Source organism: Thalassophryne amazonica, chromosome 16, assembly GCF_902500255.1.
Source record: "Thalassophryne amazonica chromosome 16, fThaAma1.1, whole genome shotgun sequence".
Classification (NCBI taxonomy): Eukaryota; Metazoa; Chordata; class Actinopteri; order Batrachoidiformes; family Batrachoididae; genus Thalassophryne; species Thalassophryne amazonica.
Window position 1 is genome coordinate 32,932,022 of NC_047118.1, and position 23,319 is coordinate 32,955,340.

General features: G+C 38.1%; 1 protein-coding gene across 1 annotated transcript in view; it reads right to left on the reverse strand.

Moving 5' to 3' along the window:
• The window catches only part of LOC117527670 (alpha-1,6-mannosylglycoprotein 6-beta-N-acetylglucosaminyltransferase B), a 275,993-nt gene that overhangs the window by 57,958 nt on the left and 194,716 nt on the right, over positions 1-23,319 (reverse strand). Inside the window, 2 exon segments of the mRNA XM_034190115.1 lie at positions 302-432; positions 20,745-20,878. Of these exon segments, the coding sequence (XP_034046006.1) occupies positions 302-432; positions 20,745-20,878 (265 nt within the window).

Consider the following 23,319-nt stretch of genomic DNA (forward strand, 5'->3'; position numbering starts at 1 on the left):
TTTTTAGTTGTTTTGTTGCCAAAAAAGTACACAATCGGGTGTCAAATAACAGCAATGGAAGGCTGGGTTTAAGTTTGCTAAGAAACAACCTGTTTCTGAGCCTGTTACTTTAAATAGGAATGAGTTGCTGCTGCTACAGAGAAAAGGTTATTTTGCAGAGCATGACCTCTTTAAGACAGTGGAAGCAGTTTATCACATCATTTTTATAATTTTAGAAATTGATGTAACTTTTTTATTATTAATGTTATTAATTAATTTTCATCCCACAGATTAGAAACATGCAGCACATTGTATTACTGACCTTCCACATGCTGGCTTCTTTACCGTACACAACAGCCATATTGTTGATCCTGTTCCGCTGAATGTTCTGTCTCTCAGTCTCATTCAGCTCCTCTGCCACAAAGCCCATAAAGGAGTTGTCTGGAGTGTGGGCTGTCAAGGGCAAACAAGGTAATTGGCAATACACATCCAATTTCTAACAATAAATAAATAAATAAATAAAAATGAAGCTGTTGTGGTAGAAGATCCAGTGTTCAGGCTGCTTGTGCATGTACACAATACAGAATAAAACCAGTGCTGTTTGAACTCTGTATAGCTGAAATTCATATTTTGTGAAATGTCTTTTTAAGTTATGTTGTTTGGTGCAATGTGGCTGAAGACACTCTTCATACTTTTGAGAAATGTGGATTTGTCAGCCTTGGAAAAAACAAGTCTCTCTGCTGTCTGGTTCAGTAAATAAATCCGCTGTCGTGTTGCTTGTCAGCTGTCAATACAGACCAACAGAAGCTTGGAACAAATTCACAAAATAAAACTTTGCAGTGGATTTTGGAGCCATTCCAACTTTAACACACCACAAATTCCCTGATGTGCAACTACAATATGAACAGTAACACACAGGAAACTTAATACAGCAAAGAGATTTCAAGTGAGAAAAGGAAAAAAAAACCTGTTTCCATCTTTTTTGCAAACTTAAGATGAAAGCTGATATTTTTCTGAGTATTGTGTTTGTGGCATCAGGAAGCATTTTGAAGACTGCCTGGCAGTTGCTGTGTTAAATGGAACTGTGCACAAAGTTTCTTTCTACCATCAATTTCACCAAATGCTAAATCTCTTTTGCTTTGTTTGCACGTGCTAAATTGTGTGCACAGTGCTTGGCTGCAATAATCAGCCTGAGGCAGCTGTGCAGACACAGCTGTTCTGAGAGTTCTCACAGTCTGTCTGCGCATCAGAGATTCATGTGTGAGGGCCTCGGGCCCGTGCACTCATTTGCATGCACACACACACACACACACACACACACACACACACACACACACACACACACACACACACACACACACACACACACACACACACGTCAATGCACATATGCATACAAATCATTGAGCTCTGACCTCCTCATTCCCCACAAGGATATATGAAGCACAGCACAGGCAGGGAGAGGTCACCATGCAAAAAAACTCTATCGCACACAGAGCCTAACAGCGGTTATGCTACTTTGATCACTGAAGTCTTTGATTTCTGTGATCATTTCTCTGAATTCCTAATATTTCAATTGTTTTAATTTGATAGTTCAAGATCAATTTAAAAGTTACATATTGCAATCCCACATATGGCTTACTACACAATTCAGACCTATATGGAATGGTTTAGCCACTATAAATGAACAAAGTGACCTTTATTGTGACCTTCAAGGTCAAATACAACGGTATGATTTGAAAGCCCATATGTGACTTCATCGTCATATCCAAAAGTAACTATGACTGTGTCTGGCATCCTTTAGTCACCATAAGCAATCAGTCAAAGTTAAAGTAACCTTGAATGTATCATTCAAGGTCACTTGAGGTCAAATGTAATGGTATATTTTGAAAAGTCACACTTGACTTCCTGTTCGTGTCTAATAGTAATCATGGGTCTATCACTTCTGATTCACGAGTTGTATGCCTGAGGAACCCCCCCCAACCCAATTTATTTGCACTGGGCAAAGCTGTTGATCTGGCGCTGCCACCAAGACCTTTGATCAATGGGTCTGCAAATTTAATATGTTTATTCTTGGGCGGAACTTGATGTACCAACTTGATGTACAAAATTTGGTAAAGTTTCCTCATTTAAAACAAAAAGCCCATCAATGCCTGTCTGCAGGCTTAGTTATAGTACAATGCATGAATCTGCATGTATTGATCCATCTAAGCAACAGAAGATGGTGCTTCTATTATGTAATGAATTGCTAAATGTCAAATTTAGGACATTTGCCAAGAATCTTCTAACAATGTTAAAGAAGTCAGTTTGCAATAGAAGGTTGTTAGGTCTGTTGCAAAGACAAATCTGGTTGAGATGAGAAGTCCCACCCCTACTTACTGTACTGCATTTGAGAGGCCCTTCGGTAAGAGCTTGAATACTAATCTACTTCAATAGTATTTTTCTGCTCAGTACCACACAAATCAGACTGTGGTTCTACTGGGAACCATTGAAGTCTGAATTTGAACACGAGTCAGGTGAAAAACAACACAACTCCCTAACCTGAAAAGCACTAATTAAAAAAAAAAACACTCAGTACATGATACATGGTCATCAGTGCACAAGTGCAGGTGGCAATCTGTATATTATAGTTGTAAAGCATGTTTTGTATGCCACTGCATCAGGACTGTGTATGTGGTGAATATACACACAGACTTGCACAGGCCTATGATGCATACTGCAAAGGCATGTTGCACGAGAAGTTAAGATTTATTGATCATTGATGCAACAAGATGACTTATGCACAAACAGCCACTGGCTGAAGGGAACCAAATAAAAGAAATCTGGGGATCTGGACAAAACACATGGTAGAAATCTTTGACTGGACTGGGTTGCTTGACACGAGGACGTTCGGCTTCAAATCGCAGAGAGGGCGCCAGTGGACCTCAGTCTGCAGTTCATCTCCACCTTAAAGACACTAACCACACATTTGATGACAAGGTAGTTAAAATCTTAGCCAGAGAGAAGAAATGGTTTGAAAGAGGAGTGAAGGAGGCATTGTATGTGAAACAGTTGAAACCCAGCCTTAACCGGGGAGGGGGCCTGAGACACGCTTTGTCCCCTGTTTACAATGGGGCACTCAGGTCAAAGCAGTTTCAGTCTTTTGTTCATGGTAATGAGTCATTCACGCCATCAGGAGACTCGTCAGGAGAGGCGTCAGGAGAGGCGTCAGTCCCATTGTTAGGAGGGACAGCTGCCCTGTCATTAGGAGGGTGCTAACTAGAGCACAATAGGTGCTAATTAAAGCTACTGTTTAGTCACTAGCCAATACCAGTCTGCCTCTCGGTAGGAGGGGCTGGTTAGGTTTAAAACTCCAGCTTTTGTGGCTTCTGTTTGTTCTTCTCTACAAGAGTCAAGACAGAAGTCAGACTACCAGAGCAAGAATTTTAGCTGAGGAAGCTTCTGCAATTTGAAGCGAAACGTCCTCACGTCAAGGAACCCAGTCCAGTCGAAGATTCAAGCTTCTCTACTTTGGAAACCACCTGGACAACTGAGAGCCTTCACAGAGACAAAACACATGGTTGAACTGGCTGGACAGAACAGATCACAGTGCACAAACTGGAATAATATTAACACACTCTAAGAGGGACTGTGACAGATTTACAGCAATCAGGCACTGTTACGTTGTTTGCATGAAGGACCTGGGTTTAAAGTGTTGAGATGGGTTGTAGCCATTGTTTTGGATGTATGTGTTAGCCCTATGATGGACTGTCAAATAATCCAGGGTGTACAGTGCAATCAACTGCGGGCCTCATGTTTCCAGCGGTGGGCACAATTAACCCAAAAATTCGAGTTCATTTTTTTTTTTAATATTGTAACGTAAACACAGAAGTTCCCAAAAAAGGTTTAACTTGCCAAGATGTACATAGTTAAATCAACAAATGAAATTAAACAGTAGCTTTCATCCAACAAAACATGCATTCAAAGTATAGAAAGTATTAAATGAATAAGAAATATTAAGAAATAAAAAATACACATGGAAAATATTTTTTTAAATCTAACTAATGCATTTATTCTGGTTTGACCTCCTGCTCCTCCATCTTCTCAAAGTGATATTTGTTACCTTCTTGAGAAATGTCATTTTTGCTTATTAGTAGCCCTGCACTGTGTTGTTGAAGTCAATTTAGTTCAGCATGCAGTCCTGTGTGTGTGCACGAGCAGCACTTTAACAGTCACAGACAACCTCCATTTACTTGTTGCTGTCTTGCGTTGCCATATTTCTGTTGCATTTAGACAAAGAGACAACTTTATGTCTAAACGTGTCTGAAGTGATTGGGCGACAAACTAAGTGTCCATCTTGTAGAGGAAGTTAACACACACGTGTGCCAATTGTAGAAGTTTACATGCACGTTAACTTCTTTTTTCTCTCAGTGCAACAATAACAGAGAATGCAAAGTGGCAACAAAGTAAAAGTAAATTTTCTGTGAGTATTTACTGAAGTGTCGGACACACATACAGGATTTCACGAGTTGAATTAAAAAAAAAGTGTATAGAAAAGACGACAGGTTAAAGTATGTTAGATTGCTGAACTAGTTTAAAAGTTACAACAGAAATAAATTGTATGAGTTTTTGGTTTACAAATATTTTTGACCATTAAACTTTATTCAAAAAAACAATTACAAAAAAAAAAAAACAGACTAGCTGACAAGGTTAGCTGAACTAAATGTAGTGAAAGTTAATTGCTCTACAAATGGTTTTCAAAGTTAGCTGAAAATGTAATCAGCTAACAAAAAAGTTAGCTTTTCCAATTGGCCTTCAGCTGAACTGTACCCACCCGTCTGTGACGCTGAAGAAAACAAGTGCAATAATACAGACAGCTGATGTGAACAGCAGTCATGCAGACTGACACATAACCCACAACTGTCACATCGGTCCAAAAATGCATTTTTAACACAAACCCCCCCCCCCAATATATATAAGTTGCACCTAACAATAAGTTGCATTTATCACTTTATGCAAGAAGTCGCTGTATTATTTGTTTATAAAGCCACACAGTGTAAAGGAGCAGAGCTAACGGGCTAATTAATGCCACTAGAAGGGCACTAAATCCAAGTAAACTGCTTTTTTCAGCCACTGAACAATCAATGTGCGGTGAATGTACCACGTAATGAAACACTTAAAACCCCGGTGTATCATTTATATTTTTTCAACAAAAACACTGCTTTAGCCACTGGATTCTAAGACCTAATTAATATTTTTTACAAGCCGGAACTGCTTCTTTAAGCCACTGAACAGATGATCTTATGTGAAATGAACATACAACGTACTTGTAATGTAATTTAAACTCCTTTTTTAATGTATTTATAAAATAAACTCACTTTTAATTTTCTTCTTCTTGTAAAACAAGCTGTCCCTATGCTTGTAAGTCCAAATAAGGTTTCTTCCAAATACAGAGAAAAAAAAGACCATCTTCATTCATAATCAAAATTGTGGTCTTCCAGTAAAAAACACGCTACTGTATTTCTTCAAAGCAAAGAACACTCTGTCCGTCTTTCTTTCTTTTTCTGATCTTGTTCTCATTGTTCTGGCGTCCCTTTCCTGAAGCAAGGCATCTTGGGACAGATTTTACAACACATCATAACTTTGGGTGAGAAGCGGGGCTAATAAGCCCATGCTGTGGCTGAGGGAGCAGACACCCTGTTACCAGGTGGCCTCTCCCTCTGGATGGGCTCCTTTCATGGATCCTCTCTACTATGGATCCACCAGGGCCCCTTTTTGTGATCAGAGGACAGACTGTTCTATTTGAGTGTCTTTTCAGAGCTCAGTCAGCTGTTTGGGTCTTTTCCTCTTCCTCGTTTAACAGTAGATTATGAAACTGATTTGTTTGAGCCCAGCACTGACCTCTTGTGGATTACTTTCTATGTGAAACAGTTCCCAAAGAAGTAGAGCGGTCGAGTGCATTTATCTGTCTCCTCTTTGCGTTGTTCCTCACCTGTGGAAATTAACGTCTTTTCATTTGTGCCAAAACAATGCAGATACACAGACGTGAACGTCCGTTTAGTCCAGGAGCTGGGTGACTTTTATTCAACATGAAAGGTGTGGAAGGTCTGTAGTATCAAAAATGCTTATTAGGCTAAACTGTGCCAGGAAATGCGATTCTTAAGCTTCGCAAGTGGTGGGTGAGGCTAGGGGCCACACCCAAATCACCCCCCAAAATGGTTTATTTAACATGGGAGGTGCAGACTTTGTTCCAATGCCAGTTGATGCAGGTGTATTTACTGAATGAAAAAATACAACTTAAGAAGATTTTTTTTGGTGGAAGCACGAATTAAGAACAATTAATTAGTGCTAATTAGAGTTTTATTAAACATAAAGGGTGCGCAGTTGAAACAAACTTCATTACATAGTGCCACATCTCAGTAGTCATAAAAATAAACTTAAGAAGAAAAATGATGGTGGAAAGACCCCTTAAGAAGGGCCACACCCTGCCACACACCCCCAAAATGGATTTATTTAACATGGGAAGTGCAGACTTTATTTCAGTGCCAACTGATGTGGGACTGTTCACTAAATGGAAAAACCCAACTTAAGAACATTTATTTTGGTGGAAGCACTAATTAAGAACATAGTTAATTAGCGCTAATTACAGTTTTATTTAACATAAAAGGTGCGCAGTTGAAACCAACTTCATTACCTAGTGCCACATCTCAGTAGTCAGAAAAATGAACTTAAGAACAAAAATTATGGCAGAAAGACCCCTTTAGAATGGTCATACCGACGGGGTTTTTTCAAAATGGCGGCTTGAAGTGAGGCTGTGTCTGGGAGAGCTAGCACACCACTTCTCTGATTTTACACTTATAACCCACAAATAGAGCTACAATACGGACACTTGTTATTGGGAAATCTGTGATGAGTATCAGTAATTACTTTTTGAAACAGTCTGACAACATGCCGTGTAGGAAAGCTCCGATAGTCGACGCCGTGGAGAGCTCCAGTCTGCAGAGTAATGAGGCTAATGAGGGAGCTAGCATGGAGGCCTGCGCCGGGCCAGAGGGAATGGACCCAGTGCTTCGCGAGGTGATCCGTGTGGTTACTCGTGAGGTGACTGTGAATCTCACTAAAGTTATCGAGGACAAGCTTGGGCCGGTTTCTTTGCTTCTACAAGCACAGGGGAAGCAACTGGAGGACCATGAGGTGCGTTTGAAGGAGGCGGAGGCCCGGATCTCGGCTGTGGAGGATGACGCGGACCCAACCATGGACAGGCTCGGAGCTTTGGAGAAGCGGGTTGCGAAGCTCGCGGAGCGCGTGGATGATTTGGAAAACAGGGGAAGAAGGAATAACATTCGCATTGTTGGCCTTCCAGAAGGCGCTGAGGGTAACGAGCCTACTTGTTTTTTTGAGAGATGGTTACCTGAACTTTTGAACATTAAGACAAAAGCGGGCCGGCTTAAAGTGGATAGAGCGCACCGCACTACAACTTTGGTCTCGCGCACTGGCCAGAGACCGCATCCCGCGCTGGTGAGGCTGCATAATTTCCAGGATAAGCAGAGGATCATGAACGCAGCGTGGGAGATGAGTAGGAATGACCAACCCCTGAAGTACGAGAATGCCACTGTGATGATATTTAAAGATTTTTCGGCCGCTGTCGTGCGTAAGCGGAAGAGTTTTGATGAGGTGAAGAGACGTCTTCGTGCTATCGGGGCAGATTACAGACAGATCTACCACGCTTTGTTGAAAGTAACCCACCGTGGCTCAACTAAGATTTTCAAGGAGGTTTCTGATGTGAAAGACTTTATTGAGTCGCTGGACGTAACCCCTGTTGTGGATGGTGAGTAAACGTCGGACTGGATTTGCTCCCGCTCTCTTGTGGACTTTAGATCCCCTACGTCATGTTGTGAATAACTGTACGCTGATGACATTTTATTACATCCCCTCTTATTTTGAAGTTTCTATTTGTGGGTCGTTACTGGTGTTGCAGCCACCTTTACGGTGTTTTTTTTCTTCTTTTTTGACTAGGTGTTTCTCTTTTGCTGTTAGAAAACCTTTACACTTAACTTCTCCATTTTAGGAGTAGAACAGTGTTGGTTTATTTTTTTTGCCAATGTTAGGCTTTGTTTGTTTGTCTTGTTTTAGACATTTGTTGTGTGCCACCCCAGCTCTTCTTTTTTTTGTTTGTTTGTTTTCTTTCCACGGCTAAATATTGGAAGGGGGCCTAGAGCTCATCTTGTTTATTTGCATATATTACTAGTATGTCAACTTTAAATGTATGTACTTGGAATATAAATGGCATTCACACGTCTGTTAAGTGGAGAAAGGTCTTGAATTATCTCAAGAGGGAACAGGTTCACATAGCCCTACTACAGGAGACACATTTGGACTCTATAGAACATTCTAAACTAACCCAGGGAGGTTTTGGACATGTCTTTTTTTAATCGTTTACATCAAGGACCAGAGGCACAGTGATTTTAATTAGGAAAAACTTACCATTTACACTTCTTGATTGCATAAAAGATACAGGTGGTCGATATGTGATTGTGAAAGGTGTTTTATATAGAGAAGAAGTTGCTTTTATGAATATCTATCACCCACCAGGTCACCCTGGGGACTTTCTGGTATCTGCTTTTACAAAACTGGTAGAACTAAACGTTAGGAACTCTTTTGTTGGAGGTGATTTCAACTGTCATCTAAACCCAATTATGGATAAATCTCCTCAGGGTAAATCATATCTTCTACCCCAAGCCAAAGCTCTCTCCACTTTATGTGAGGAGCTGGACTACGTAGATGTGTGGAGGACACAACATTTAGTAGACAAAGAATTCACTTTTTTCTCCAGAGTGCACTCGTGTTATACGAGAATAGATTATTTTTTTGTTCCGAACCGTATATTACCATCATTACCAAAGTTAATGGATGCCTTTTTTTCCTCTCTTAATCTTCCTAAGTTGACTGAAGACCAGAAGTTAAACTTGGATTGTCCCATATCGAAAGAGGAGGTGCTGGATGTCATAAGAGTTGCAGGCAGGCAAAGTAGCTGGGCCAGATGGCCTTGGTGCTGAATTTTATAAAGAATTTAGAGATATACTAGTTGACCCATTGCTTAATATGTATAATGACTTTTTTAAGAAAGGCCTGCTACCTAGCTCTTTAAGAGAGGCAAATATATCCCTTATATTGAAAAAGGGTAAAGCGCCTGAAGACTGCGCCTCTTATAGGCCAATTTCTTTACTGAACGTGGATTTGAAACTCCTTTCCAAAATTCTTGCGAGGCGTCTTGAACGTGTACTTCCCTCTCTAATTAAAAAAGATCAAACAGGTTTCATTAAGGGTCGTAGTTCGCATAACAATGTGCGCAGACTGTTGAATATAATCCAGTTTTTAAATCAAAAATCAGTGCCTGGCATAGTGGTCTTGCTCGATGCCGAAAAGGCATTCGACCGCGTTGAATGGTCCTATTTGTTTTTTACTTTGCGGCAATTTGCTTTAAGTGAAAATTTTATAAGTTGGATTAGGCTTCTGTATAGCAATCCCTGTTCAGCAGTTCTTACTAATGGGTTGCGGTCCCCAAACTTTTGTGTTTTGAGGGGGACTAGGCAGGGCTGCCCCCTCTCTCCCTTACTTTTTGCCCTGGCAGTAGAACCGCTAGCGGAGGTGGTGAGAGCCCGGAAGGACATTTACGGCCTGAGTCTAGGACAAAGACAGCATAAAATCACTTTATATGCTGATGACGTTCTGGTTGTACTGACCCAACCTGAAATATCTGTGCCCTCACTTATCGAGACCATTAACAAATTCAGCGACATCTCAGGTTACAGAATTAATTTTAATAAATCAGAAGCGATGCCGCTGGGCACTTTAAAAGAAAAACCTCAGGTCCCTTCTCCATTTCCTTTTAATTGGGCTTTGTCTATTTAGGGATTAAAATTACACCTGCTTTTGATCAGATGTATAAATGTAATTTCACCTCTCTGTTTGAGCGCATTAAACTGGACATGGAGAGGTGGAAAACTTTGCCTTTGTCCTGGCTCGGCCGAGTTGCTCTTCTTAAAATGAACATCTTACCCAGGCTATTATATCCGATTCGGATGGTCCCAGTTATTTTTTCACATAAGACTGTTAAGACTTTGAATGGCTGGTTTAGTGCGTTTATATGGGCGGGGAGAAAGCCTCGCCTTAAAATATCTACATTATGCCTCTCATCTTCAAAGGGGGTGCTTGATCTCCCAGACATAAGAAAGTATCAGCTCAGTGCCCATATGTGTGTAGCGGCGGACTGGGTGGAAGAACCTGTTTCTCTCTGGCTTGATATAGAAAGTTCCATGTCCAACCTCCCTCTGAAAAATTTACTATTCCTGAAAAAAGGTAAAATTCTAAAAATATTCTGTAGTAACCCTCTCACTTTATGTACTGTCAGAGCTTGGCAAATAATTCAAAAGATGGAGGGTAGGTCTCACATAACATCTCTCTTCACTCCGTTATGTGGCAATCCCATTTTCCGGCCTGGGACTTTGGACTCTGGTTTTCCTGTGTGGGCAGAAAAAGGTATCTCTACCCTTTCTGATTTGATGGATGGATCAAATCTAATGTCCTTCGACCAGTTAGTAAATAAATATGGAATTCACAGACGTGACTTTTTTCGGTACCTGCAAGTGAGAGATTATATCTTAAAGAACACAACTATACTTGCCAACCAAACTGTCACTGATTGTGAAAAACAACTATTTCAGCCTAAACTTAAAAGCTCTATTAAGACTTGCTATGGTTTATTAAGAGAATATGAAGGCTCAGACTTGACTCATTTGAAGGGGACATGGGAAGGGAGCTAGCTTTGGTGATCAGTGACGAGGCCTGGAATGAAACTTGGGAGAACGCAGGGTCTTTGAGTGTTTGTAATAGGGTAAAAGCAATGCAACTTAAGATTTTGCATCGTGTTCATATATCTCCTTCTCAGCGTCACAGATTTAATTCAGACCTTTCTCCGCTCTGCCCTAAGTGTAAAACAGAGGTGGGTAACCTCACTCACTGTCTTTGGTCCTGTAGGAAAATACAACAATTTTGGTTTAGTATAAAAGGTGAATTGGACAAGATCCTTTCTATTATTACTGAATGTAACCCATTGTATATGTTGCTGGGAATGACAAATAATAACATTAAGAAGAAATGTGAAAGACAACTTTACATGATGCTTACTTTCTATGCTAGGAAATGTGTCCTCTCAAACTGGATTATAGACAAAGCCCCATCAAGAACACAGTGGCAGTGGACTGTTCTTGACTATATTTCATTGGACTTCCTAACGAGTAAGCTACATAATAGGGAAGATGCGTTCTATAAAATATGGGACCCTTATTTTTTTTTTTTTCTTTAATATTTATTTCATTCATTTAAAAGAAAAACAGAAAAGCAAAAAACAAAAGCACCACAATACCAGAATGAAAAGGAGCAGAAAGAAGAACAAGTCTTATGATTTCTGCCCCTTTTAACAATACAATCTTTCAATATACAGCATCATAGTCAACATTATTTAACAGATTGCATTTCTTTAACTTGTCACATACCACTGACCCATTTCATAATTATGACCATTAATTAATAGATTACATCACTGACAGGTACATTTAAACTTAAGACACTCCAAACATTATTAACAGTTTACTTTTTTTTTTTTTTTTTTTTGACTTTCTTGCAGCCCACTGACTTACTTCATAGTTTCATACTTACTTAATACATCTAATTTAATATGTTTTTTAAATAATTTAAGCGACCTTAATTCTTTAATTTCTTTATTAAGATTGTTCCATAATTTGACACCATTTACTGCAATACTCCTTTCCTTTACTTTGGTTCTAAATCTTGGTTTTTTAAAGACTTCTATTCCTTTCAATTTATAACTACTTACTCTTTTTTCAAACATATTTTGAATGTTTGTTGGTAAAGTATTTTTATTAACTTGGTACATCGTTTGTAATATTTTCAAATCAACTAAATCATGAAATTTAAGTACCCTATACTTAATAAACAATGGATTAGATGAATCTCTAAAACCACTGTTACTAATCACTTTTAAAGCTCTTTTCTGCAAAATAAATAAAGGTTGTATATAGGTTGTATATGTTGATCCCCAGATTTCTACACAGTAAGTTAAATATGGGACAATCAATGAATTGTACAATGTTAATAAACCATAACTATTTAATGAATATTTTACTTTATGCAAAACAGCAATGGCTTTCGCTATTTTTCCTTTTATGTAATTTATGTGTGACTTCCATGTAAGATCTTCATCAATCATGACTCCTAAAAATTTCATTTCTTTTACCCTTTGTATATCCATTCCATCTATTTGTAATGACACATTATTTTCTTTCGCTCTATCATTAAACAATATGAAATTTGTCTTATTAATATTTAGTGACAATCTGTTTATATCAAACCAATGTTTAACTTTTTCCAACTCTGTATTTATCACTTGTGCTACTTCCTGTATATCTGATCCAGAGTAAAACAGTGTTGTATCATCAGCAAATAAAATGCTGCCAAGCACATTGGATACATTCACAAAATCATTGATATACAAAATAAACAGTTTGGGTCCAAGTACCGATCCTTGTGGTACTCCATAAATAATGTTACACAATTCTGATTTGGTATTATTTATCTGAACAAACTGTTTTCTATTTTCTAAGTAGCTTTTACCCACTGATGTGCAACACCTCTTATTCCATATTGTTGTAACTTGTGGAGCAATCTTGAGTGGTCTATAACATCAAAAGCCTTTTTCAGGTCAATAAAAATACTTACAAAATAATCCTTATTATCTATTGTTGTTGATATTTTCTCTATTAGTTCCATAATTGCCATAGCTGTCGAATGTTTTGTTCTGAATCCATACTAAGCATTATTTAAAATATGATGTTTCTCAATAAATTTATCCAATCTTGTTACAAAAACTTTTTCCATAATTTTAGAAAACTGTGGAAGCAATGATACTGGCCTGTAATTAGAAAAATTATGTTTGTCTCCATTTTTATATAATGGGACTACCTTAGCAATTTTCATTTCATCTGGAAAAACCCCAGTTGACAGAGACAGATTACAAATATAAGTAAATGGTTCAATAACAATTTCTATTACACTTTTTACAGTCATCATGTCTAAATCTTCATGGTCAGTTGATCTTTTGCTTACACAGTTTTTTACAATATTTCTTATTTCATCTTTTTCCACATTGTCCAGGAAAATACTATTGACCGTATTTACCAATGTACATAATTTATCTTCTATTATTGGTTTATTTCCCACCAGACTTGACCCTACATTTGAAAAATAATCATTAAACCCATTTGCAACTTCTTTTATATCATATATCTCTTTATTTTCCTTAACAAAGTAATTTGGAATAGTTTCTTTCGTTCCATCACTATCAATCACACTTTTATAATTCCCCATGTTACCCTCATATTATCTTTACTCTTATTTAGTTTTTCACTGTAATAATCTTTTTTTGTTTCCTAATTATTGTTAATAGTTTATTTTTATATTTTTTGTATTTATGTTCTGATTCCTTTGTTTGCAATTTTAAAAAGCACCTGTATAAATAGTTTTTCTTTGCACAAGCATTTTTTATTCCCTTTGTCAGCCATGGTTTATTTACTCTTTTCTTACTAATTTCAATTAATTTACAATTTTTATTGTATGATTTCATCAATATTTTCATAAATGAGTTATATGCTACATTAACATCACTGACATAAACTTCTTCCCAGTTTTGATTTTTAAGGTCATATTTTAATGCCTCTAAGGCTTTTACTGACTTATCTCTTTTAAAGTTTATATCAGTTTTTTTGTTGTACCTATTTTTATATTTAAATATTGAAAAAAATTGGTAAATGGTCGCTAATATCTGTCATGAAGATCCCATTCTTGATAATTTCATCTGTTCTGTTTGTAAATATATTATCAATTACCGTTGCACTTTGCGATGTAATTCTGGTTGGTTTTGTTATCAAGGGGAATAACCCCAAACTATACATTGTATTCACAAAATCACTTGATCTTTGGCAGCTGGAGCTTTCTATGTTAATATTAAAGTCCCCACACATAAAAAGTGTTTTGTTTTTAATTTGATGGAATAATTCAATTATTTTATCTGTAAATTTCACAACACAAGAATCTGGTGCTCTGTATACACAACTAACTAAAATATTCTTAGATGTTTCATGTACAAGTTCCACTGTTACAATTTCTATGACATCATTCATAATTGTCATTTCTTCAACAATTGTACACATCAGATCTGTTTTTGTATACAGAGCAATACCACCGCCTTTTTTATATCTTCTGTTTACAAAATACAGCTCATATCCCTCCATTTGAACTTCATCCATGAGATCATCTTTAAGCCAAGATTCAGTGATTGCAACAATACTAAATCTATTTTTAAACTGATTTAAATAATCTTTTATTTGTGACATTTTACAATACAAGCTTCGACTGTTTATATGTATGAGTGACAGGGTATCTTCTGCAATTTTTTCACTATTCAGCTGTTCTACTGTATAATACTCACAACCAATCGTTTTTAAGTCAAATATACTTTCATCAATATTAGTGTCTATGTCATATATTTTATCCTCTGTTTCCATGTTTGATCTGATTTTTTGTTGGTCCAATTACCAACAGATGTTATATTTGATTGTCTATTCAGGTCTGTATTTCGTAAGGCCCTCCATGTTTTTGATTTGTATACCGTTTGTTCCTTCTTTCACTCTAATCCACACCCTACAATTCCAGACCCATGTAGCAACAATATGTTTCTGTTTTCTTAGTAGTCTTGCTTCCCTAGCAATATCTGCATTTTTTTTTGTTAGATGCTCATTTATATAGACACTCGTTCCTTTCAAATTCTTTGCCTGTCTTAATAACTCATATTTATATTTTCTGCTTGTAAATTGTATAACAATGTTAGATAGTTTATTTTTTCTATCTTTAGTTGGAATAGTATAACAGTCTGATATTGTATCTTGATGGATGACAACACCTTTTTGATATAAAAAGTTTGTAACTTGTTGTTCCAATGATTGTCTTTCTTCAGGTGGTGCATCCTCCCCACTGGCTACACCAGAATCCACCACCCTTGCATATGTCCGATGCCTTGTTTCTAGTCCAGATATTATAACGTCATCTTTTCTAGTAAATTGTTCAAGTTCATCTACACGTTGCTCAAGTTTCTTAATGATCTTGTCCTTCTCTTTAACCAGATTTTGGAGTTCTTTAATTTCCACCATCAGTTTGTCTAGATTAGACATGTCTTTTGATATATGGTTTAATGAGGTCTTTATCTCCTCTATATCTTCCTCGAGTTTATCTGTTTTCCTGGGTGGTGCCATGCCGACTGTCGTGGCTCAGTATGGCCACTATTGATTACAAAAACAATTCTCACCAGTAGCCTCCACCACCACAGGTCCGGTAGCCGCACCCCAACCCTCCCCGTTGCTAACCTCGTTCACAGCCGCCCCAGCCACGGTCGTAGCCGCCGCCAGCCCTGGATGTAGCCGCTGCTAGCCGCGGATGTAGCCGACGCCTCGGGCCTGGATGTATCGCCGCCACCGATGCCTCGGGCCTGAATGAACCGCCTCCACCGATGCCTCCGCTGCTAGCCTCGGACGTAGCCGCTGTTAACCTCGGATGTAGCCGACGCCTCGGGCCTGGATGTATCGCCGCCACGATGCCTCGGCCTGGATGAACCGCCTCCACCGATGCCTCCGCCGCCAGCCACGGATGTAGCCGCTGCTAGCCTCGGATGTAGCCGCTGCTAGCCTCGGATGTAGCCGCTGCTAGCCTCGGACGTAGCCGCTGTTAGCCTCAGATCTAGCTGACGCCTCGGGCCTGGATGAACAGGCGTAATCCTTCAAAGCCTGTTAAAAGTTTCCTAAAAAGCATGTTGTTCTGTCCTCTGCAATCAGAAACCACTATCGCCTGTAAGTAAAGGAGAACTGGTGACCAAAAAAAAAGTAATTTACTTTAACACATTTGCGATATGTTGCTCTGGATTTGGCAGCTATTTTTTCGTGGGGCTTTCTGTGATGTACAAAGGTCATTTTATCAATAGTGGAATGCCCATGATTCTTTTTTAAATTGTATCTCTTTCTTTCTTTCTTTTTTTTTTTATTATGAGTTTGGTATTTTTGATTTTGAGCTGGGGTGTTGTTGTTGTTGTTAAAAGAAAAAAAAAGAAAAAAAAAGAATGGTCATACCAAGATACCCCCAATCACTAAAGGGGTATTCACTGAAACCCTACTGTTAAATCCTTTTGGAAGGTCACAGTTGAAACCTACTTCATTACATAATACCACATCTCGGGGGGGAGATAAGGGAAAAGTAATGCCGAAAGTCACTCCTTACAAATAAAATAAGAAGGATGATTTGTATAAAAGCAAAGACGTATAATATATAATATATGCTTTTATACAAATCATCATCCTTAAAGTATTTAATAGCAGACATCATAATGCTCCGACCTGTGCAACTGGTATAGTCAAATGCTATACTTTCTAAAACATGTTGAATGACCATTGGGTAATCAGAGGAAAAAAGATATAACTACTATTTTGGGCAAAATATACTTTGTTCAAAAGACAAAATTGGACAGTCTTCCAACATTTTGGCATTGTAGATTGACATGAAATATGTATGACTGTAACTAAAGCCATCTAAATATAGGCATATGCAAGCTATCTAATAATACATTTGACGCATACAACATATTCACAATCAAAATATCTCAGAATACATTTGTCTCTGAGTCTCAACAACATATTCACAATCAAAATATCTCAGAATACATTTGTCTCTGAGTCTCAACAACATAATCACAATCAAAATTACTTAGAAAAAAAGTTGTGTTTTCGGTTTGCTCCATTCTGATTACAACATTTACTTACTAGGACAACAAATTATTGAATTTATATTACACCTGTAGTAAATTGCACTTTTACCCAATGATCAAGATGGAAAAACACAGTTTGTTTTGTAACCACTTTTCAAAGTTTGAATACATCTATATAAAGTGTAAAATGCATTAATTTGATATCATCAAGCAAATCCACTTAGTGATATGACCATTTTCTAATGATTTTCATAGTGAGAAAGGGTGAAGATATACAGCCATCCTCAATACTGAATGTCAAACCTACACCAGCAGCAAGGGTCAAAATACATGTAGACAGCTACAAATAACCCTGATATGATGCAGAAAACTGCCAAAAGGATATAATAAATCAGCCAATCAATATTATACTGCCTTAGCATATGGTATTAACTACACTAGCTTTCTATACAGTTTTCTACACAGTGCCCTGTCTGGTGAATGTTCGTTTCCTCATAATGCAGCTGAAGACATTTTTACTCTTCATCTGACGATAGGCAGCTTTCTTCATCAGAGGATGAAATCTCAAAGTTTTCATCGGAGTCTTCTTGTGGGTTTGGGAAGATACTGAACCACGTTTTTCACCATTTTATGGACCAAACAACAATTCATGGAGAAAACAGTCAGCAGAATTGATTTTTAAAATAATACGTTTCAACCTTATTTTAGAATGAGTGTATGCATGTATATATATATATATATATATATATATATATATATAAAAAACTTAAACTGTGTTTTTCCATCTTGATCATTGGGTAAAAGTGCAATTTACTACAGGTATAATATAAATTCAATAATTTGCTGTCCTAGTAAGTTAAATGCTGTAATCAGAATGGAGCAAACTGAAAACACAACTTTTTTTCTAGCTAATTTTGATTGTGATTATGTTGTTGCATCAAATGTATCATTAGATAGCTTGCATATGCCTATATTTACATGGCTTTAGTTACAGTCATACATATTTCATGTCAATCAACAATGCTATAAGGTTGGAAGACTATCCAATTTTGTCTTTTGAACAAAGTATATTTTGCCCAAAATAGTAGTTATACCTTTTTTCCTCTGATTACCTAATGGTCATTCAACATGTTTTCGAAAGTATAGCATTTGAATATACCAATTGCACAGGTCGGAGCATTATGATGTCTGCTATTTAATACTTTATGGATGGTAATTTGTATAAAAGCATATATTATATATTATACCTCTTTGCTTTTATACAAATCATCCTTCTTATTTTATCTGTAAGGATTGACTTTCGGCATTACTTTTTCCTTATCCCCCACCGAGATGTCGTATTTTGTAATGAAGTCGGTTTCAACTGTGACCTTCCAAAAGGATTTAACAATAGGGTTTCAGTGAATACCCCTTTAGTGATTGAAATTAAGTCTAAACCTATTGTGCTATATAATACCATTTGGGGGTATCTTGATATGACCATTCTAAAGGGGTCTTTGCACCATAATTTTTGTTCTTAAGTTCATTTTTCTGACTACTGAGATGTGGCACTATGTAATGAAGTTGTTTCAACTGTGCACCTTTTATGTTAAATAAAACTGTAATTAGCGCTAATTAACTATGTTCTTAATTAATACTTCCAACAAAATAAATGTTCTTAAGTTGGGTTTTTCCATTCAGTGAACAGTCCTACATCAATTGGCAGTGAAATAAAGTCTGCATTTCCCATGTTAAATAAATCCATTTTGGGGGGGTGTGGCAGGGTGTGGCCCTTCTTAAGGGGTCTTTCCACCATCATTTTTGTTCTTAAGTTTATTTTTATGACTGCTGAGATGTGGCACTATGTAATGAAGTTTGTTTCAACTACGCACCTTTTATGTTAAATGAAACTCTAATTAGCACTAATTAATTGTGTTCTTAATTAGTGCTTCCACCAAAATAAATGTTCTGAAGTTGTGTTTTTCCATTCAGTGAACAGTCCCGCATCAATTGGCATGGAAATAAAGTTTGCACTTCCCATGTTGAATAAATCCATTTTTTTTGGGGGGGGGGGGGGGGGGGGGGGTGGCCCTTCTTAAGGGGTCTTTCCACCATCATTTTTCTTCATAAGTTTATTTTTCTAACTACTGAAATGTGACACTATGTAATGAAGTTGGTTTCAACTGTGCACCTTTCATGTTAAATAAAACTCTAAATAGCACTAATTAATTGTGTTCTTAATTTGTGCTTCCACCAAAAAAAATCTTCTTAAGTTGGATTTTTCCATTCAGTAAATACACCTGCATCAACTGGCATTGGAATGAAGTCTGCACCTCCCATGTTAAATAAACCCATTTTGGGGGGTACTTTGGGTGTGGCCCCTAGCCACACCCACCACTTGCCAAACTTAAGAATCGCATTTTCTGGCACAATTTAGCCTCATAAGCATTTCTGATACTACAGACCTTCCGCACCTTTCATGTTGAATAAATGTCACCCAGCTCCTGCACTTGTAGTTTGTTTGCACTGTAACAACAAACCGCGCACACACACACACAGACATGAACGTCTGTTCCTGTGCATTTTACGGAGCAGTTGTTTGTGTCATTAGACAGTCTTTGCTATTTAATAAAGACATTTATTCATACACATTTACTTGAAGTGAGCATGACTGGTAATTGTATTTTAACTGGAGCCTGACATGAGGAAAAGCTCAAAATAGTAATGCCATTGTGATCGCTCAGCACTTTAATACCAAGCTGGGTCACACTTAAACACATGCTGAAAGTAAACAAGTCCTGTTAGGAAGTTTCCACTGCTCTTCTTTTTTAAAAAACAAAACAAAAAGGCAGTTTAATGATGTGTTTCTCAGTTCAAGTGTAAAGAAAATTTGAGGTTGTGATTTTTTCATATGTAAGTCGAATCGGACTATAAGTCACAGGACCTCGCAAACTAGTAAAAAACAGAGACTTACACTCCATTGTCGCCAACCGAACAGTCCCCCTTAAAAATCGGTCCACCCTGCCTTCACTGTGCATGCAGCATTTCTGTGCATCAGATGCGGTTCACTGATTATCACCTAGTTTCTGCTTAACACTGCGGTCCAGTCATCATCTATCTCAGCGACAGATATCTAAAGCTTTTGTACAACAATTATTTCCAGATAAATTCAGCATTATTTCATAATAAAACACGGAGGAAGCAATCAGAGCGTGACAGCCAGACAAGATGCAGCTGATGTGTTCACTGCGCCTCCGTCATTTCAAAGCATCAGTAATGACTCACCGATTATTGCCTCATTTCTGCTTAAAACAGCCTCGTTTCTGCTTAAACCTGACTTTAGAATGATTTAAGAGATTTTACCTTGTCATCTGATGGTTAATTATAACATCATTTCCTCTGATCGCTTTGGGTGTAGAGAGTCAGACGAGCTGCTGTGGTCACAAATGACGCATCCGCAGTGAAGGCAGGGTGGACCGATTTTTAGGGGGGACTGTTCGGTCTGCGACACGGGAAAATACAGTACTTCAAAAGCTGAACCCAAGGTGCAGAAAACACATAGCCACAGCTGACGTGATGGGCCATTACTGAGCTGCCAGTGTGGCTTAAAACACAATTATTTCCTCCCCAATGCTGCCCCAAAGCACCATGATGAAACTATTGGTAGGCAAGCTGACTTAAGAAATGAAAAGCAGAATAGCAGAGAGAGAAACAGTAGCAGCAGCAAAGCTTTAAAGGAGCAGCGGAAAGACTGAGCAGAGCGTTGATGATTTAAAGTCCAAATCATGTGCAATGGATGTGCTGAATACTACTGAGAGCAGCAGCAGCCTGTCAGGCCAAACCAGCACAGCATGATCACGTGAAAATAACCGAACACGAAATCTGTCATTTGGACACAATTCAAAATGAAAAGGTCACATACGGAACATGGTCATGTACTGCTTCCCCTGGAGGTTCCAGTAGCCCCAGTTGGTTCTGTAGCCGTGCAGGGTGGCGTACTCCTCGTGGTTGTAGGCAGGCTCAGTACCAAAGGTGTCAATCACACGGATGTGGCACCTGTGACAAAAAGAAGCAATACACTGAGCTAAACATAGAACAGTGTTGTCTCTTGTTAGCACTTTCAAATAATGTCGACTACCCCAGATGAGAAATGGAGAAGAAATAAGCTGAGAAAAACTAGTATAAAATGACACTCCCCAACACACACGCACGAAGATGTGGCACTATTTGAACCCGACAGAGGCATGTCAGGAGAGCTCATAAGTATTTGGACAGTGACATTAATTTTGCTTCAATACACCACCACAATGGAACCGAAATCATGCGAACAAGATGTCATTAATGTGAAGACTTTTACCTTTCATTCAAACCATTGAACATAAATATCACAAGTACAGCCATGGGCAGCACGGTGGATTAATGGTTAGCACTGTTGCCTCAGAACAAGAAAGTCATGGGATCAATTCCCACATGGAGTTTGCATGTTCTCCCTGTGTTTGCGTGGGTTTCCTCCCACATTTAAAGACATGCAGGCGAGGTGAATTGGGAACTTTATTATTGTCCAGGTCTCCGTTGCAAAAGAGATCTCAATCTCAGTGGGACTAACCTGGTGAAATAAATGTTAAATTAAACATTTTATACACAGTTTCTACATTTTCAAAGGTCACAAGTAATTGGGCAAACTTAACAACTACAAAAACAACCACAAATCACAAAAAGTTAGGAATGTAAAAATGTGCAGCGATCCTTACACTTACTTTAATTTCTATTCAATTGCAGACAACAGGGCCGTATACAGGAATGTGAAAGGGGGGGTTCAAATCCTTGAGTTGGGGGTCCAGTGGGCCGCAGGGCCCCTGGTGGGGTCGAGGGGCAACGCCCTTGTGGGGGGCTCAGGGGGGCGAAGCCCCCCGAAGCAGAAGCTTTTTGAGGATTTCGAGGGGTAAAAAGCTACATAAATTTCATTTTAAACCCAAAATGTATCATTTTAGGAAATACATTTTTATATACAAATAGTCCTTGCTTGGGATTGGATCAGTTGCCATAAGAAACACCCAGGAAGAACCAAGATAACATTAATGCAAACTTTATACCTGCCTGTCGGTTGTGAATGACGCAACCGACAGGCGTGAAAAAACTCACGCATGCGCACGAAGGTTCAAGCTTGGCTGATGCAAGCGCACATGATTAAAATCCATATAGTTTTTGAAAAAAATAAAAAGGTCGGATAGTTTTCTAACAGACCTCATATTTAGCGGTATTAATATTCACGTTTACATTATGAATATGTACGTATAAGTAAGTTATGTATTAAAATAGCGGTATTTAATTTGGTGACCTTGTTTAACTCGTGAAATTCGCATAATAAATCCCACGTGAATATTTGCACCTTTACAGTATTTGCAACAGGAAGGAAAAGCTCCCTTTATTTCTCAGCTTATACAACCCCTGGCAAAAATTATGGAATCACCGGCCTCAGAGGATGTTCATTCAGTTGTTTAATTTTGTAGAAAAAAAGTAGATCACAGACATGACACAAAACTAAAGTCATTTCAAATGGCAACTTTCTGGCTTTAAGAAACACTATAAGAAATCAAGAAAAAAAAGATTGTGGCAGTCAGTAACGGTTACTTTTTTAGACCAAGCAGAGGAAAAAAATATGGAATCACTCAATTCTGAGGAAAAAATTATGGAATCACCCTGTAAATTTTCATCCCCCAAATTAACACCTGCATCAAATCAGATCTGCTCGTTGACATGGACCCTATGTGTCTTTTTGCAAGGAATGTTTTTGCAGTTTTTGCTCTATGGCAAGATGCATTATCATCTTGAAAAATGATTCCATCATCCCCAAACATCCTTTCAATTGTCCAAAATATCAACATAAACTTGTGCATTTATTGATGATGTAATGACAGCCATCTCCCCAGTGCCTTTACCTGACATGCAGCCCCATATCATCAATGACTGTGGAAATTTACATGTTCTCTTCAGGCAGTCATCTTTATAAATCTCATTGGAAAGGCACCAAACAAAAGTTCCAGCATCATCACCTTGCCCAATGCAGATTCAAGATTCATCACTGAATATGACTTTCATCCAGTCATCCACAGTCCACAATTGCTTTTCCTTAGCCCATTGTAACCTTGTTTTTTTCTGTTTAGGTGTTAATGATGCCTTTCGTTTAGCTTTTCTGTATGTAAATCCCATTTCCTTTAGGCAGTTTCTTACAGTTCGGTCACAGACGTTGACTCCAGTTTCCTCCCATTCGTTCCTCATTTGTTTTGTTGTACATTTTTCGATTTTTGAGACATATTGCTTTAAGTTTTCTGTCTTGACGCTTTGATGTCTTCCTTGGTCTACCAGTATGTTTGCCTTTAACAACCTTCCCATGTTGTTTGTATTTGGTCCAGAGTTTAGACACAGCTGACTGTGAACAACCAACATCTTTTGCAACATTGCGTGATGATTTACTCTTTTAAGAGTTTGATAATCCT